Below are 18992 nucleotides of genomic sequence, written 5' to 3'. Positions count from 1 at the left end.
GTTCTGTATCTACAGAATGTCTGAAAATGGAAAGAACATAATTCTACTACACTCGCAACAAAACGATATTTCTCACATAAACATATGCCCTGAGCGTATATTTTAAACTATTTCATGGTGTTGTTTTTTGTTTCTTTTTTCTTTTCTTCCTTTTTTTTGCGTAAAACTCACCTTTAAAACGAAATACGCTGTACAAACGCGGATTCAAGATTAAAACTAAAGCTACTGTCTGCTACATGATTTAGATAGGACCAGCCGGCAAGCGTGTGCTCGGCAAAAGATATTTGCCATCATAATACGTCAAAAGAGAGCGAGCAGAGGAAGCGATAGTTCAAGTCGGTGTTCTAAAAGCAGTAGCACGATATCAAGTTGAAATAAGAGGAACGACGACGAAGAAATGTAAATGTAAATATTAATACAGGGAGTCGGATACTGTATGGTGGCTAAGAGCCGAAGGGAGACTTCCTCCGGGAGTCTACCTTCCCTCGCCTGTTTCGTCCGCTCAAATATTTAATGGATTCGGCTACATCTACTGCTCGATTTTCTATATACAGTGGAGTAGCTCCGCTGTGTGTGGACGATGACTTTGCAGCTCAATTTATACGGTCATGTATTCGTGGGACGTGCAGCCTTTTACAGGTGTTCGTTTGAACAATCGTTTTATAGTCAAAGGTTACCCAATGAGGCTGTTCACTCGATTCACTGTCCATTGACGTACCGTGAGTCACAGAAATATTCATACTATACACATGTATCAATTTTATGCTTCGAATTATCGTTGCTATTATTTCGAAACGTAAAAATTTGTCAATCTTTATTGACGCGAATGATGTAATTTATTTCTGTTGAAATAAAATTTAGTGGAACGATAGTCGCGATAGTCGCAATTCGTCGTTAAGTATGGTCGGATCATAATGTATCCGTAGCAGGTTAGATCACTTAATTGCAGGATATTTAGTTTCCCTTTGTATTATTCTGCCCGTACTTATATATGGCTTTTATCGTTTGACTATAGTATACGAAATAAAGTTAAACGTTCTAACTGAAGTCTCTGTGATAATCTACAATCCGGTGATACTAGTCGAAGCTTAAATAAATGTTAACTGTTACCGAAGAATTAAAGTTTCTCGCGGGACGATTGGATTCTACAAGAGTAAAGTATTTACGCTGCAGTATAAAACAGCTCTTTCTAAATTGAACTAGAAGAAAAGAAAAGCAATCGTTACAGTTTACGATAAATACTTAGCAGCCTGAAATGCGGAAATTAAGGAATGTTTACAACGAATAAAGTGGATGGGTTTCTAAAGGAAAGCACTTCTTCCTATGGCGGAAACAGGTGTTTCTTCAATTCAAAAAAGAAATAACGATAATAACGAATAATAGAATAACTTGAAAATGTTTGAATGACCATGACAGATTAAGTGAACATTTTAAAAGTTGCAGTTTTCTATCTCTTTAAGGAAATTCCATTGAAAGTGATCGCGTACTTTGATTCTTTAAAAAAGTGTAATACATCTCTGAAAAGTTTTACGAATACAGTCTTACTTATGGTACGATCTATATAGTTGTTACTTTTACAAACAGGCTATGTGTAAAGTATAGTATAAATATAAATATTGGTATCAGATACAGAGCCCTTGTCCGATACAAAACTGTCTTCTATAATACTATGCGAACTATGCATACAACTTAGGAACCTGCTGCATTTTACCGCCTGATCCTTTACCTTTGGATGGGCTGACACGAAAATGCAAAAATGGGATATAACATACATACGCGCATACAAATTCAAATATTCTACGATTGAAATAAATCGAATTTGATCGTAGGCCGAGTACAAAAAATGTTTTTAGAAAGCATGATTCAATTTAAAGCAACGTAATGATTTAACGTTTTTTAACTTTTCTGTGTCTATCGTCGCACATTTGCGTTTCTTGTCTCAAAGTCCTCAAGCTGCGCCTTCGAAAGACGTAGAACTTGATCAAAAATTTGCTAAATAGGATAGGATAGGAGAGAAAAATAAATAGGATTTACGTTTCTTTCCATGTGGTTCTGAAAACGATATCGCCAAGATGGTGACATTGATTTACGATACATATTTGGAATCGATTCCTGAAACTTTTCGTCACCAGACCGGTTATTTCCGGTAGTATTGTCGCGGCGTTTGAGTGCTTCAAGTTCTTCCACGTGTTTTTCTTTTCAACGCTGAAACCTGTGGCCCTGAACTACTTTTCAAACTATAGCAATATGGTTTTTTCGATCCATAACAACAGCCGATCACGAAGCGGGTACGAAAAGCTCTCTGTGTGGCGATCGCAGTGTCGCTATTTTTTTGTTTTTTTTTTTTTTATAAACGCTTCAATAACGGATACCCGTTCGTACCCATTCATATATAGTAGGGGCTAAAAATCGTGAGTCATATGCTATCGAAAAACTCCATTGCGACTTGAAAACAATAGCTAAACGAAATCTGGGAGGTTGTACTGCCGCACCCTGTAATGTGGCCCCTGAGTAGATCTATTTAACTCGTCATAATCTTCGAGTCATAACGTGACGATAATAGTTAATACATTATATCCTTTGTACTCTTCGATATGATTAGAAACTATGATTCAAAAGGTAGCAAGTATTAAATTACTGTACATCCCTTTCATATGCGCTAAAAGGTGCTAAAACTGAGCAGCTGAAATCTCGTATTTCAATATTTGATTATCATTGTACGCCGTTTGTTGAACTCGATACAACAATTGCTTTCGTATAATAATGTGGCAGAAATTATACTTATCGATTTAAAAATATTCATAACCTCGTCGTTGAATCTAAAAGTTCATTTCGGATATAGATAGATAGCGAAAATTCTCTTTTTCCTATATCTTTTACGAATCTTCCTTATGAGAAGAACAAGGGGAACTAATAGCGTACAATACACGTCGTACGATAATTTGGTATTAATAGTTCGTGTTAATTTTCAAATAACGCAAATAACAATATGACGCATTTAACTGATACAGCGTGAAATGTTGTTACATTTTGAAGAAATTTTCATACGTAGAAATTTCTAAGAATTGAAAGTATAAAGAAAATAGCTTCTGTTCGTGGCAACGATAGATGCGACAGTTTGACGCGCGAATTGAAACCGAAGCGAAGCCATAGAACCCGATAAGGAAAAAATAGATTGACCATTAATTAGTTGCCGATCGACACTGATCAACCTCTGGATGTGTTCCGCGAGATTTCACGCAGTTAATTAATTTCGCCTGTATAATTAAACTTCCGTCTTGCTGCACACGTGTTCCCCTCAGTTCGAATAAATAAGAAGACACCTGAATTCGAAAGCAATTTAACATTCGCGATCGTGCGTGCGAAGAAACACTTTGCAAAACGAGCATTAATTAATTGTCGTATGTGAATTAGAATGGAATATCGCCATAAAATGTCCTATACGAAGTATTTATTCCTCCACGTGAACATTTCTCATATTCTCGATATTTCTTTAAATAATTGTTAACATCCTGTTAAACATGTTTGTTCTTTGTTATTGTATGAATAAATCGAGTTTCATTATTAGAAAAATGTTGCTGATGGGAATGAAATTCTGTAATCTTGATGATTTATATGTTTAACTTATAACCAGGCTGTGCGGTTGTTTATGGAAGTTTATATTTTTATGAACGCATAGAAGAAATGGGACAAGAATTAGAAACATTGCGCATACATGGATGAAAATAGATAACGTGGCTGCACCTTGATGTATGGATCAAGTACACGGCAAGCAAAGAAATTTCTACCAGTCGTTTCTGCTATAATCCGTAGAATAACGAGAGAGAGATAGAGAAGTTTATCCACGCATCCGGTAGCGATAGATGAAAAATCAGGATATTTTCCGCGGTTATATCGTGCTAGAGGATAAATTTCAGGTTCGAAGCTCGGTAGAATGAAGAGAAAAGGGGGGAAAAAGCAAAGAGGATACTGAGACGCGCTTCGCAGGATTTGACGGAATTAATTAACCCCGTGGTATAATTAAAGTCCCGTTTCGTCGGCAGGGAACGTCGCTACACCATGAAAGTTAAACTGACGAAGATCAAATCGTGAATCCTAGTTGCAAACTGTGCATGGTGCCCGTGCAGTCGTACAGTGTGAGAGGAATAAGCAGAGAAAAAGCGAGAGAGAAAGTGAGGGGAGAAAAGAGAGAGACGGTCGGATAAAGGCAAAGGATAGAAGAGAGGAAGACAGAAAAGGGAAACAGCGAAGGACAGAGGGAAGGTCGAGGGAGAAGGGGATTTAATGGCTATAGAGAGAGAAAAGATCTTTAATTAAATTCTACCATTCTACCATTTTCAAACTGCTATGCGTTTCTCATCGAAACGTCGATAGAAAATCGAAGATTCGATGAAAGCGTTGTGAGAAAAAACCCATTTCCCTACCGATAGTTACGGACGTATCTAATCGAGAACAAAATGCGTCACGTAATAACATTTTTGGCTCCAATCCAAAAATCTTACGTCATACCTAGATGATCCGATTACGATGTTTATTTTGTTCTTGTAATTCATCTGCCGTCAGCTTCTACCTCCGTCATTTACTTGCGAAATTTTCGCCCCAAGTCATTTCAAGATCGTCGAGTGCGTTTTAATCTCAGCTTTTCAATTAAAAAATTAAACAAAAAGCGAGTATTTCTGACTACAAAGAAAAAAAAATGTTACTGTTGTATCATAGCCTAATTCCCCCCCCCCTCCTCCTGAGATACATTAACTTTCTCTCGAAACATTTTTTTTTTTTGGATATCCTGTTTTTTGCATGTACATTATATTATACGGCATATCTCGTGTTAAGTCGTTTAAACCAGTCGCGAAGATTTCTTTGTAAATTTTAAAACGCCTCTCCTCTAAACTTCACGTTCTTTTGGTTGTGCCACTAACAAAGCAGCGATACCATTCTATTCGTCTTTGTTTTCGACTTATTACCCGTCCACAAGAGATGTTGGAATTGGTGTTTCCTTGCATTCCAATGCAAACCTGCAGACGTCTCACGAACGACCGTTGTTTTGCTCTTCCCACGTGTCCAAACCTAGTTCGTATTTGCTAGAAACTTTGTTTTATTTTTTGTCCAAGTCTAAGTCCATCCATCTTGTCGATAAGTGTTGTAACGCGAGACAAAATCCGCTATAACTCGAAAATACGCTATATATACGCTATAATTTTATTATTTATACTAAGAATATTATTTATGCGAAAGTTAATAAATGTATGTATGTATGTATGTATGTATGTATGTATATCTTTATAGCACTTTTATATAGACATTTATTTGATCGATATTTTTACCGTTCAAAACTTTCTTTTCAACCATTTTAAAAGGAATAGTAGAGTAGAAGAGATCTTAGTTTTACCCGGATAACCCGTTCTTTGTGTCTGCCCTACACCATATATCAAAAACACAATTAAAACGCAGGCAATTGTACGTTCCCCTATTCTGATACTTTGGCGATTCTGATAGCGCATCACGGTCGGTTGGCCATCCAAACGTGTGATTTACACTTACCGCGATTTACAGGGCGTACGCGCGTCGTGTATTACCCAATGATTCGTCGTTGGCCGTTTGCGTATTCGGCGTCGCACCCCTAAGCGGGCGCAGGCGCGAGTCTCGTGGCGCCTTCAATTTACCGAGCGACGTCCGTCAGTTGCGCTCCGACGCCGACGACGCTGTGATCGCTTCTCCTGTGCTTTGATACTTCTCCTTCATGTCTCGTCGATCACGTAACCATGTGACCGTCGCTCTCTTCGATATTCATTCGACCATGGATGATCCATAATAATCGAGCGTAACATCTCTTTGCTATATGGTACATTTGAATGGCTTACAAAATCTAAAGTTTAGTAGCTTAGGAGAAATGCAATTTTCAAAATAAAATAGTTGTTCGCAAAAGAGTTTGAAAAACTTTCGAGTCAAACACGTTGTGGAAACGTTACATCGAACGATGATTTTGTGCGTAGAAAAAATATCGATGATGTTTGTCGTCGTTTGCGAAAAAGATCAACAGAACTTTTCCACGCTTGCTCTCACGTGTATAACGTGAAACGGAAATAAGAAACGGAGTAAAAGTGGTACGTTTTGCGCGTATGATTACGTCGGTGCGTGATGTTATTATGTGAGACAATGCGGTGGGGTGATGGATCGTGTGATCTGTTGCGATGCAAATTTTTCGTTCTTTTGGTTCTCGTTGGCTGCAGCGATGGATACTTGAACATTTTTATCAGCCAGACTCAGGTTATGAAACTGTTGGGTAAGTAGCCACCTATTTTTAATTTACACAGTTCGTTGATAAATCGGTTACTTTGAAGAGGCAAAGAAACAGAGGATAACGCATCCTTTTATTTAAATTTCTCGTTGCAAATTTACTTTGTACGCTCGCTATTGGATACTCAATTTTATTCTATCTCTTCTTGAAATGTTTTTTCTTCTTTTTTTTCCCAATAAATATTTTTCTCTTTGCAGATATATATATTATCGTGTATCATTTCAAAGCCGACAAGCTTCTTTTTCGCGCAAGATTTTAATTATTTAACATTTGGAATAAATCTTAACCGCCTTTAAACAAATACGATGTCATAATGTTCTTAAAACTTAAGATGTAAGCTATATGTCACAACTACATGTCACGTTAACTTTATTATAATTTTCAATTGTCTTATCGTTACGTTAGCTCAGAACCTAGCAACGATATGTTTGAGTGGTATACGTTCAAACTGCGTATTTTTATTTAAATAGATAGCTTTGAAAATATAATTTAAAAAGTAGAGCTTCGATAAAATATCGTTTTACCTATAAATTATTATAGAAAGCGCTATTTTATATATCTATTTTTTCATATTACGTCCATTTTGCTGTGCACTGTTGTGCAAGGGTTACATAAGAAACGAAATAAAGGAATATGCACATAGAAATATCTTATGCCGTAAGCGTGCTGTAAGGATGAAAAGTCCTCTCGAAAAGTAATTCTCTACACGTCAATGTCCGGTCCTCTAATTAGAACTTTCGATTAAGACGAAAGTGAAACAGTGTCCCTGCTCGTTATGGGACGAATTTAAAGATACAAGAGGACTCGATGGTAGTTTGAAGAAATCTTGCGTTCGCGGCGGCCGTTAACGGTTCTCGTTACAATTGTAACGTTTTGTCATCGTCGAAAGCGAAAGAAAGAGCGGAATGGATGAGGAGAGGAGCGTGACGAATTAAATGCAAGCATTCTATCGAGGTAGCGGCGATATGGTCAAAAGAACCGCGAAGTCTCAATTAACTTGCCATCAATGCTGCTTCAGCAAAATCTATAGAGATAAACTAAAACTACATTCGCGATGGTTGTGTATCGTGAACTTTTAATTAGAATCGTTGTCCGACCGCTCGGTAACGAGTCACGACCGCGTATGATTGTCGAATTAACAATAACCTTGATGAACGATGTTGAATTTAGCAGTGCGCGAATTTAACATTGCCTTTAATCACATCGAATCCTGCTGGTCGGGCATTTTTAATGGCATGCCAAGCAGCGACGGGAAAAATGTCATAAACTCGTTTATCAGAGGAAGCGTAATGAAAATTGTGTTACAATCAGGAGTGAAGTAATCCTGTGTGAAAGACTAAATTGAAATTATGGGATTGGGTTCACCTTGCAGGGTTTTGTCGTATAACTGTATCTTTTTAAAAAATAGCTTAGCCTAGATTATAATACATCGATGTGAAACGCGATGTCGTAATAATACTTTTGATATTTTCGCCGCAGATCTTAATTGAAAATATAAATAATTAGAAATACATTTCGATGATGTTCATTACGCGATTACTATTACGAAATTGAAATCAATGCAACTGTAGAAGGAAGAAATATATCGATCGAGTTGCTTCTTACCTTGATCGGATACTTTAATTTCTATTTAAAACAAACTATATTTTTATAACGTGAGAGACGGAACCTGGTGATTCCGGGGGATTTATTACGAAACGATCCAACGACGAGAATAAGATAGCTAAACTATAAGCTATAAGATAGATAAGATGGCTGATTTTCCGAAACTTAACTTTGTTCGTAACAAATCATCGTTACGCAACGTTCCATTGTGTGACGTTGTTTAAATTTCAAGCATTAAATTGCATTTGAATTAGAGAATTTATCGTTTTCTCATTTTTCTGCGGCAGTTTGATTTACGACGCCGGTCGTAGAACATACGTTCCGGCCATTTTCCATCAATTTAAGACCATTGCAAACCGCGTTTCCCACGCTTTCTTCGAAGTGCAGCTAAATCACACTAAGAGTCGGTGAGCTGCGTGGAATACACGGTGGGATCTGCGGTAAGAGGCGTTCGTTTTTGACGGTCAGCTACGCACACACAGCAGAGACCTGCTGTGTACGTACCGTGCCGTACGTACTTAGTCTCTATTCCATTCGATATCACTTTACGGTTCCATGATTCATACGCCTCTATCTGGCTGAACGTAGCGAGCCTATGTACACACAGCTTGGACGCGTCACTTTCCTGCTAGCGGAAAAGAGGAAAAAGTGGAATAACTGTATTTACGAGGGAGCAGCCGCTCGTGACTCTTCGAAAATCGAGCCAATCCCAGTGTCGCGTCGCGTCGCTCGAAATGGCTCCATCGCTCATTTCTGGTGTCGATGGTCTTACGGTCGGATATCTGTGTGCTTTTCCACGGTTTTGCGTTAACACCGATACGTAGTTATCCAACGGTTAATGGAGGCAGTTGGATGTAGATCGAAACGAGTGCTACGAATTTGAGCGTGCCTGTCTGATATCGTTGAGCCATACGTGATTGCTATAATACGATTAGATCTCTTAACGCGTTTACTGTCTTTATACACGGTACGTTTTCATTCATTACATTCTTCTGAAATAGATCTGAGATTTTCAATCTCGATAAACTGAAAACAAGTCAGATATTCGCTAAAGCAAGTTAAAATTTCTTTTATAACTTATTCTAACGGGGTAAATAATATGCTCGTGTTTTCGAAATAAATTTGCTATCCGGTATCAGGTAAATTATACAAAATTGCTCCCAAGTTCTTCGGGTTCTTTCGTATTTAAGTTTTGAATTAAAAATGAAGATAGTATCTCCATAATTCACAAAGCACGTTGATAAAGATATTCCTTTTCATTTGATAACGTCATTGTTGCTGAAATATAGTCGTTTTGCACAAAGTCGGTATTACGTTGTCGAAAATCAGGGAAATAACCGGGGCAAGAGAAACCGTTATTTCATCTTTCGTAGTTATAAAATTTGTCGACCCTCGCCGAGTCTTCGTCTCCTCGAAACAATTTCTCTCGAAAGAAAAAAAAAAGGAAAGTCACCTCTTATTTGAACCTACGACGTTGAACGTCTCAAGTTCTTGGAAGGTACGTTGGCATCGAGCAACGGGTATTCAGGTGTCGCAAATACTTGGCTCAAACTTATCAGTCGTCGGCTCGACAAAAGGACACAGAGCTCCTACGGAGCATAAAACCGTGGGCTGTCACCTTGAAAAATGTCTGATACGGGACGATGCAACTTTAAACCGTTAGTCTTCGTCGGCTGGTTAGCCGTGGTGCAAGGATCTCGAAACATCGGCGAACGAAACGACGTGTAACCATGGTGCCGCTACGTCGTCGGAAAGAATGGTGGCTTTAGAGTCGATTTCTCAGCCAGCTAAGCACCCGTGGAACCTAACGGACGACGTAATCCTCGTCAGATCTTGGATCCTTCCTTCCGGCCCTCGTCCCCTCTTCCACTTGACCTCGGTAAACGTGCAAGCTGCGGAGAGAAGAAGGAGAAAGGGTTGATCGCGTCGTGCGAGTTGCGACCCACCGGGGGCGCGTTTAGTCGCCCGAGCTCTCGAAAGTCACTTAACTTAGATTGCACGAACGAAATGACTTTAGTTTCCCCGGAAAACTTCGTTTCGCTGGCGGAGCATTGCTCGAAAGCACCGAAAAAAAGGAGGTAGAAGGGAAGACGAGCAAGAATGCACGGTGACAGAGAGCGAAAGGTAACTGGAGAGAGGGCGGCAAAGTAGTAGCATGGACGAACAAAGCGCGAGTGGAAGAGAGACAGACGTACGCAGACAGAAGATTCGCTCTAGCCTGAAGCAGACAGCCCTGCTGCTCGAGCACGGAAATACAAGTACATCATTGGCTGACGCCTCTCATCGTGCGAACTCGGCACGTATTCCGGAGAAAGTTTCAAACATTTATACAGGCAGGGTACGCCTGCCGTTCGATGGAGGACTTGCAGCGTACTGTGGTTATACAGATGGAGCACAAGGACTATTGCGAAGCTGCTCTGCGTTTCAGCGAAGCTAGTTAGAGAATCGAAAAAGTAAGTTTTCAACTGTGAAACGGGCACAAGCGTGGAAACGCCACCGAATTGAAAGTTACTCGCTGCGTGTTTCGTGTTAAACAGATACCTTATTACAGGTATTTCACAATTATTTTAAGGTGAACTGAACTACGCCGATGAAACGAGATCTTTGCTGCTTAAGAACGCGGAGATTCTACATCTTTTTATACGAAGATGAGAAACTTATTAAACGTATACCATTGTATTATACTCTTTAAATATTTTCAGGTAAATTATTTTGAAACTCTTAATACACAGATTTAATATACAGATTTTGTTCATGATCGAACCGAACCGATGCTTCGTGATAGCCTTCGTAATAGCCTTCGTAATAGCCTTTCGAATTACGCATGTTTTACGCATTTTACGTGTTTTAAATTATACGCGTTTCCATCCATGTATTTGTAATTTATAACAATTTCTAAATTTATTAACGAGATGATGCCTAATGTTTTTTCTCGACAAGAAGTTTCTGACGTCTTTACAAAAAAGAAGGCACTGCCGTTTCCACGATTCGAAAATTATACAAACTTTTCTCATCTAAACTACATTGTAATGAATGAAGTTGAAATCTATCAGTGCCAAACCCAGCGAATACGGCGGACGGGAAATTATGTTCCCCTGCGATTCCAATATCTTTTTTGCATTACTATCCCTGCATGTAGTACCGTGTTACCACAGATATATAGGTAGGGTATTTTTCCGATTCATTGGGTATCATCGCCTCTCCTTTATTTTTTGTCGATGAAGATGAAATTTGCATTTATCGCTACTTGAAACAAATACAGATAACGTTTAAATGCGTGGCTTCCCAAATAATATAATAAAGCAATAACGTAGCGAATGAAATACTTAATAACGATTGCTATAGAAATGTCTGAATAGCATTTTCAAATCCGTTTACAGTTTTACGCTGCTTTCTTGTATTTATGCGATAACTTCTGCGATAACTTACGCAATAACTAGCCATTGTAAATATGATAGTAGTAAATTACTTGGCACATATTCTATAACGTGCTTCTTAACATTAAACTTTTACATGTTTTCCATAATATCGATCGATCGGATATCGTATCGTCGACCGATAACTACATTTCATTTTCGATGAATAATAATATGCCTTTACAAACTGAAATTGCATTTACATACATACGTAATATGCTTTTACATACATACATAATATGCCTTTATGTACATAGATTGCGTCATAAAATCTTTTCCATAATCGGCTAAAAATACGTATTTTAATGAAAACCTATTTGCCTGTTCTTTGTCAATTAGATACTTTTGGCAGAAATTTTCTAGATAAAATTAATAAACTAACACAGGTAATCGGCATTCTTGATCGGTAGTATTTCTAAAAGAAATTGCGCTATTTTAATATTTGTAATATTTGTAAAGAGAAATAATTTTTATCAATCTGATATAACGTATATAACACAAATTGATACAACATTATTAGAAATATTTATTTGAATTATTTTCTACACGAATATGCGCGAGTGAGATCGACGAGTAGTTGGAATTTCTCAAGTATCCATTAACACGATCACACGATTACTTTTTAATTAATCATAAAAACGAGTAATAACGCTTCTATCGGAAGAATTTCCTTTCTAAATGTTTGATTCCCATTTTAAACGTATGTACGTTCACACGTATGATCACACGTTTATTTATGCATTTAACAAATATTATTGCAAAAAAGAAAAGTCATATCGTGTATTGATTAAATATTTGACAATATACGCATGCTCTTGAAATGTCTTTTATGTTGGTAATTTCGTAAATATATATTACACATTAAAGTGTCAAACACTTTGAACGCATTTCATCGGTTACCGGTCGAATAAATATTTTTTTTTATTAATCGAAAAAAGATTAATCGAAACTGGACAAAAGGGACTCCTCCTACGTGTATGGTATATCCGGATGGCGCACGCGGTTGAACGTCCACCGTGAAGATAAGCCAGCCGCGAATAAAAAATATTGCGCGTAGAGACGACGCAGTGGCGAAATTTTATGGTCGCGTTTAAAATTCGTGGTCAAACAATTTTTAATTAAATCACCGACGTGGATTAAGCCGCCGCGAAGGTATATACCCGTTTATGCCGGGCAGAAATATTTTCCCAGGCGGTACAACCTCTGTGACCGTCGACTTGCGCGCGGCATTCAACCTTTTGGCAAATTATTCGCTGACTAAAGCTCGCTACGCGTCCGGAGAAACAGCCGGTCGAACACTTTCAAATTACCGGGTCCTGGAATTGATTTTTAATTTGCTCCCAGACACGGCGGTGCGTGCAGCGCAATCGGTTTCAGTGTGTTTGCTTCGTCTGGACCGCGAAACAAACCGACCGACAAACAGTCGGCAACGCGTTCATTCTCGTTGACTGTCGGAGCAAGCTCGTAAAACAACTCCCGTTGATATTTCGCTACGACCTCTGTCAGTGGAAACGACAAGGGGAAAATCACTTATTCCAGAAGAACGCGTTCGATGGAAAATCATGCGACAGTTCTTACCCTCTGAAAATGTTCCGCAAACTCCTGTACGCGAACATTGTTCGCGCAGACGCTTTCCTAAAATCATTTTCTAATTTTAAACGTGATTTTTTTATGAACTTAACTTACTTAATGTTAACTTAACTACTGTTAACAGGTAAATTGTAATTTTATCAGGCAATCTGTAAAGAGAATATACTATATGGACGTTTGACTGACATTTGTCCCGTATTTACTACAACAATTGCGAATCGACTAAGAATAAACTATACTAATGTTTCTATATCACATCCGTGCCATGTTTCGTCGCATGGTCTTCACGTACAAGTGACCAACGATAGAAGATATACTGGATTCCAGGAGCAATTACCTTTTTGCGTCGCCTCCGCGGTGTCTTCCCAATGTCCATTTCGTTCGCCGTGATCGAGATAAATGTCGATCGATGGAGTTTGAGAGAAGGACTGAACATGAGGTTGTCCGTTACCTATTGTTCTTGAACGATACTAGACGAACGATAGACTTAGCAATTCGATTCTCAATCGACGACGTAGATGTGTTAGAGGGATGATTAATCATTGGGCGTGTTACAAAAATATTGCGTAAAAAGCGTTTCTCGTCGGTGGATGCGATGGATGCGGGGAGGTGGATAGAAGCGCGACGTTTCGGCCCTATCAATTTCCACGAGTACACAGGGCTGCAAGGAACGTTAGCCAAATTGCAGCAGTTTGCCGACGGGTAGATCCGGCCAGACGATAACGTAAACCGCCATGGTTTATGGCTGAGCGATCTGCCGTGTCTCGTGTTTGTGCACACGCACGGTTGAATGCGTGCGAATACGCGTTTGTACCTGTAGATTCACATATTCCGTCGATATGTGCATAAATACAGGACATACGTAGACACAAGTGCAAATACATTATGTATCGATGCAGCCGCTGGCTCGGTGGAGCCGCGCGATTGATACGCGTACACACGGGATACGTTGTCGTCTTAAATAAGCTACGAGGAATCTGGAGGTAAAGATTTACAGTTTACCCCGAGCACCGCGGTCGACTAGGGATCATGACCGATATCTCGCCGACTTGCTTCTTCCATCAAATTTTATCGTTATCGTTACTAAGTATATTGTACATTGGCATCTTGTTTTCGTATTATTGTACACACTGTATGTAGTATAATAAACGAAAATATTTAAGTACCTATTTATACGGATACATCGTATTTATATCAGGCGTGTATGATTGTTAGTAATTGACTGAAAATAAAGCAAGGAACATGTAATTTCCTCACTTCCGATAATTCGTTTCGGTTATCAAACAACTACTTAGGATAAATAATTTAATCCTATTAAGTTCAATCATATTAATGTAGTTATTTATTACCGTTATTCAATCACAATTATATCGGATTTAATCTACGATATTGTCACGTTTACATGCATTCGGAATAATTCATGTAATAATATCAGATTTTATAATCTAATAATTAATGATAATTAATTGTCTGTCGTAAAGTGCCATCCCATTAAACCTAATATGTACAATTGAGTACAAATATTCTCTGACAGTTTCAGCATAAAAATGGAATCTTTGTTGGAGAAGATGAAATTTCATGGAGTCTGTGTTAATAATAGGTTCCCATATTATTATTGTTTATTACGTTAAGGGCCCGTTCAATTTACGTCAAATTATGTATAAAATTTTTAATCGACTAGCTTACTAGCGTAATTATAGCTTATGTTTTTTTTTTTTTAACGGAGCAAAGAAACAGCGTTGGTATCTGAGCCGTTAAAGGAATAATAAAAATTCAAAGTATTCGGAATGAATGACACGAAATAACCGATTTCCGGTAATTCACTGTGAACGATACGTTAATTATAATTAATTATTTAAGAACATCATAAGTATCGATCGAAAGGTACCTGACTTGGAACGTAAAATATCTTTTATTTTACGTTAAATATCATTTATTTCTGCTTTACTCGTTTGATATTTTTATTTAACCTACGTCGCCCAATGTACGTTGATATTGTATTCGTATTTGCACGTTTGAAAGTACTACATGGCGAATAAGCAGTTCAAAGTATCGTTACATAGCGAACCCATTACTCTACATAAAGAAATAGCTATGTATAAAGATACGTAGACTGCAAATATTGAACAGCTGCTCACAGCGGTCACCAGATGCGGCAAGTAAGTATCGACGACCAAGATACCGTTAAGTAGTCATCGAAGCGTTCGAGTTTCCCCAATGCAGATAGATAGAGACAAGGTTACACTAATTATCCGTTTTCTTTAGTGCGTACGTTTCGTTTGGAAATTACTTAACCAGTCGTAACGTAATAGTTAATCTATCAAATGTTGTATCTGATAGAATCAGTTTGCGCGTTTCGTTACGTAACACACTTCCGGACAGTAAATTTTCAGTCCAACTGTTTTATCGCCATACTCCTACCATCTTCTCTCATCCGTTGGTATTCTATTATAAAGCGCATTTTGGAATATAGATTTAGAAAAATATCGTACTTTATGCGATAAAATATTAGATTTGTATGGCCATAAAGATTGATATTTTCTTACATCGCCTGTTCAAAAGATGACAACGTACGAGATTTGCGTACTAATTTCTCAAAGGAATACGAATATCGTGAGCTTTTACAGTTGAGCTCATAAATTCGAAAACGTGATAAATTCACCATCTACCAAAGATATTAATTTTTTGTAACCTTTTTAAATTCTCCATCGAGTTTGTAAGAACTTTCTGCGAGAATTACCTATCTATCAGTCAGGAAATATGTTAAGAATTTCGAAAGATTTTTGTTTCGTCTTAAAATTTTGTTTATTTATCTGCCGAAAATGTTATACAAATAATTTACGTCCGTAGTATCAAAGAGTAGTTTCTTTGAAATTCCTGGCATCGGTTGTAGAACTTCAAATGGTTAACTCGAATCTCTAACTTTGATTCGTCCTTTTTGACATTTTTACGAACACCATCGACAAGCATCGTTATGATTTTGCAGCCGGTAGAGAAGCCGAGATACATAAATAATTCGTAGAAAGAAGAAAATATTTTGCAACAATGTACCGATTTTACCGGCGAGCGTTATTTCGCTATTGTCTTACACCGTCGGACGCGGAATGGGAAGAATTAATTTGACAGCGCAACGTCGTTCTTTATCTCGTCGTTCTTCAACGAATTTCATCGCGTGATGTACTCGCGCCGTAAATAACGCGATAGAACGCGCGTAGCTTGGTGGAAACGTTCGTTTTCTCCATTGGTCCGCAAGACTGAAGAAAACGGCGTACAAAACCGAACAATGAAAAAAGAAAGTTGAAATTGTGCCGATATGAATGGAAGGACAGGCGGATTTGCAGGTATATAATGGCTGGCAAGGAGGCTGAATTTCGCGAAATATACGGTGATCGATGGACAGCGAACGAACGTGACGAAGCTTCCTCCGCGCTGTCCACTTGACGCTGAATGCAGCGGTTGCGCGTGTAAGAGGATGCGTCGCGATTAATACGTCGACCGGCAAGTATGCAGGTGATTTGCAATCCAATCGACGAACGTCGGCCATCGGCCGGCATCGGGCTGGTTTACATGGGAAATTTATATACGGACAAACACGAACGCGTTCGCGATACACGAGCTTCCATATCCGTGATTCCGTACATATTTACACGTGTCTCGCATCGACGAGCGCTCGTGATTTACGCAAACACTCGCGAGAACGGAAGACGCGTCAAAATTTATTCTCCCCTCGGATCATCGATCCGTCGATGAAACGAGTTAAGCCTCGCGATCGCCTATTTGCACGGCAAATTAATATATGTTCATCAGCCGTTTCTCTGTTTGCCGGGACAATTTCGTTGCCCGGAGTACGGACGGGTTATGTTTGTGAAGTGCAGTCGTTTCACCTCGCTATCAACCCTGCCCACCGCCACGCCACGCCACGCCACGCCACGCCACGCCGCACCGCACCGCGCCGTTTCGGGAATATCGCGCGGAGATGCGCGAACACGAGAATAATATAAATCTCGGCGAATATAAACTATATCGATGTCGACACGAGCAAACACGAAAATTATCCAAGTTATTTTAATCGTTTAAAATTTTATTCTCCCTCGAAGCATGTAGATATATCGGGGAATTCACGGTGGACGCGTCTAGCCGACGCGTTTGTGTGGAAAAATACGATTTATCTGATTCGCAGAGGCATTCCAATCCAGCTAACTGTTCGCATTACTCTTGAGTAGTTGCATCGTTCCCGTTCGAATACATTAGGAACCGGAGGATCAATAAATCCCCTAATGGCGAGGAAAATGGTATTAGGGATTTTCCTTTAATCCGCAAGCCTGACCTCGTCGCTGTTAAAATGTCTAGCTAACAGCGCATAGTTTTCTCCTAATGGTCTGAAATACTTTCCTTAATTGTTTCATCCGATACCGTTAATTTCGCAAATTGTATCAATTATAATTATAATTGTACACAGCGAGACTTTTCCTACGCTTACCCGATTATATCTTTGCCGAAAGACAAAGTTCGATTTGAAATTTTCAACATTAATATCCTACTATAATACATGTTATTCGCAATCGAATAACATCAAGCTTACTCGACATTTTTAAGACCATCGATCGAAACGAGGTGCCGTCGGTTTTCATGTGACATATGGTACGTGCCAAATGCATGGCGCACGAATAACGTCCATAGTGGTTTAGCACGTTTGCACGTAAATATGTAGGTATGTGCGTATTAGCGATATGCTAGTGAGAAAATAAAAGGGAAAGGCAGGCATATTTAGATAAATTTAAGCCTATAGTGAAATGGATTATGAAAATTGCTATCACGGAATGCTCCAGTATCTTGGAACGATACATCGATACAAGCTTATCAAACTTATATTTCCCTAAAAGAACATAAAATGCTAGACGAGTGGGAAAATTCTGTTGGTTTCACGCAATAAAACGATGGAAACCCGACGAATCGGAAACACGTCAACCGATCATCGTGAAAATTTCAAATCTAGGAAGATGTAGTTTTTAATATGGTCCTTTGTCTCCCATGTATCTGCATATTTTCCATTTAATCCTACAACTTTTTTCCACCTATCTCTGATCAACCGATTAACAGATTAATCCGATTAATTATCAAACTAATTAATCGTCGGCAGCTTTGGGAATTAAGTTCGTCAGTGTTTAGATTCAATTTAACCTGTTTGACGTGTTTCCCCGTTTGTAAGCATTCGGCCATTTAATTACAATTGATAATTTACTTTCCGAAATTTACTTCGACATTGCATAAACCGTTTATATCTACGGTATCGTAAGATGTATTATGCAGATCAAATAATACGTACTTTACATTATAGGACAAATATGAAGCAAATGAAATGACGGACATGTGATAAAACAACTAGAAAATGAAAGCAGTTGGAAAGCATTCAATTTATACTAAATATCAGAAGATATGCTTATATCTTTACACTTATGGTCGGCAGTGTATATTGTCGACCAATTTTATGTACAAAATAACGATAATGGCGCTGCGTGAGATAGTATTAACAAGGCGATAGGGAACCACCGATATTGCATCGATTGCATACGACGTGTGCTAATATCGATACATGTATCGTTAAGTATATGTATGTACATATTGCAATTATGATTGGATATCCTTTGTGTATCTAATACAGATTGGCTACAATATAGCACATTTGTGCAACGCGTGGCTTTGTACGAGTGTACAAAGTACAGGCGTGTATGAAACGTCTTGGATAGGATTTGCAGTTAGGATTGAAATCTATTTCCATGACATAGATAGAACTTCTCCTGTTTGTATACGATACGTACACGTATACATGTGCGGCATAGATTTCCCTATTTCAGATATAATAATTTTCATATACCTTTACACCTATACCATATACACCTTTGTGTAACCTATTTTGTCGTTGTTATATTCGATTAAAATCAAAAGAAACTCGGTAACGAATCCGCGATATAGAATACTTGTAGTAGAGATATCCATGTCATATATAAGATATAACTTTATAGAAACGATTTTGATATGGGAAGAAAATGATAGAGAAGGAGAGAGATAGATGTTTTTATAAC

At 38.4% G+C, this 18992-nt stretch overlaps 1 protein-coding gene across 2 annotated transcripts in view; it reads left to right on the top strand.

The window, feature by feature from the left end:
* Window positions 1-5692: 5692 nt before the first annotated feature.
* The window catches only part of LOC122571599 (tyrosine-protein kinase Drl), a 104103-nt gene continuing 90803 nt past the window's right edge, over window positions 5693-18992 (top strand). Inside the window, exon 1 of one of the 2 annotated variants that reach the window (XM_043735557.1) lies at window positions 5693-6283. In XM_043735557.1, coding sequence (XP_043591492.1) covers window positions 6139-6283 — 145 coding nt within the window. In that variant the 5' untranslated portion in view covers window positions 5693-6138. The remainder of the gene's footprint in view (window positions 6284-18992) is intronic. The other variant, XM_043735558.1, reaches the window with a different exon arrangement.

The sequence above is a fragment of the Bombus pyrosoma genome, linkage group LG10 (assembly GCF_014825855.1).
Source record: "Bombus pyrosoma isolate SC7728 linkage group LG10, ASM1482585v1, whole genome shotgun sequence".
Classification (NCBI taxonomy): Eukaryota; Metazoa; Arthropoda; class Insecta; order Hymenoptera; family Apidae; genus Bombus; species Bombus pyrosoma.
The sequence above is the reverse complement of the archived record's forward strand: the minus strand, read 5'-3'. Positions and strand labels throughout refer to the sequence as shown.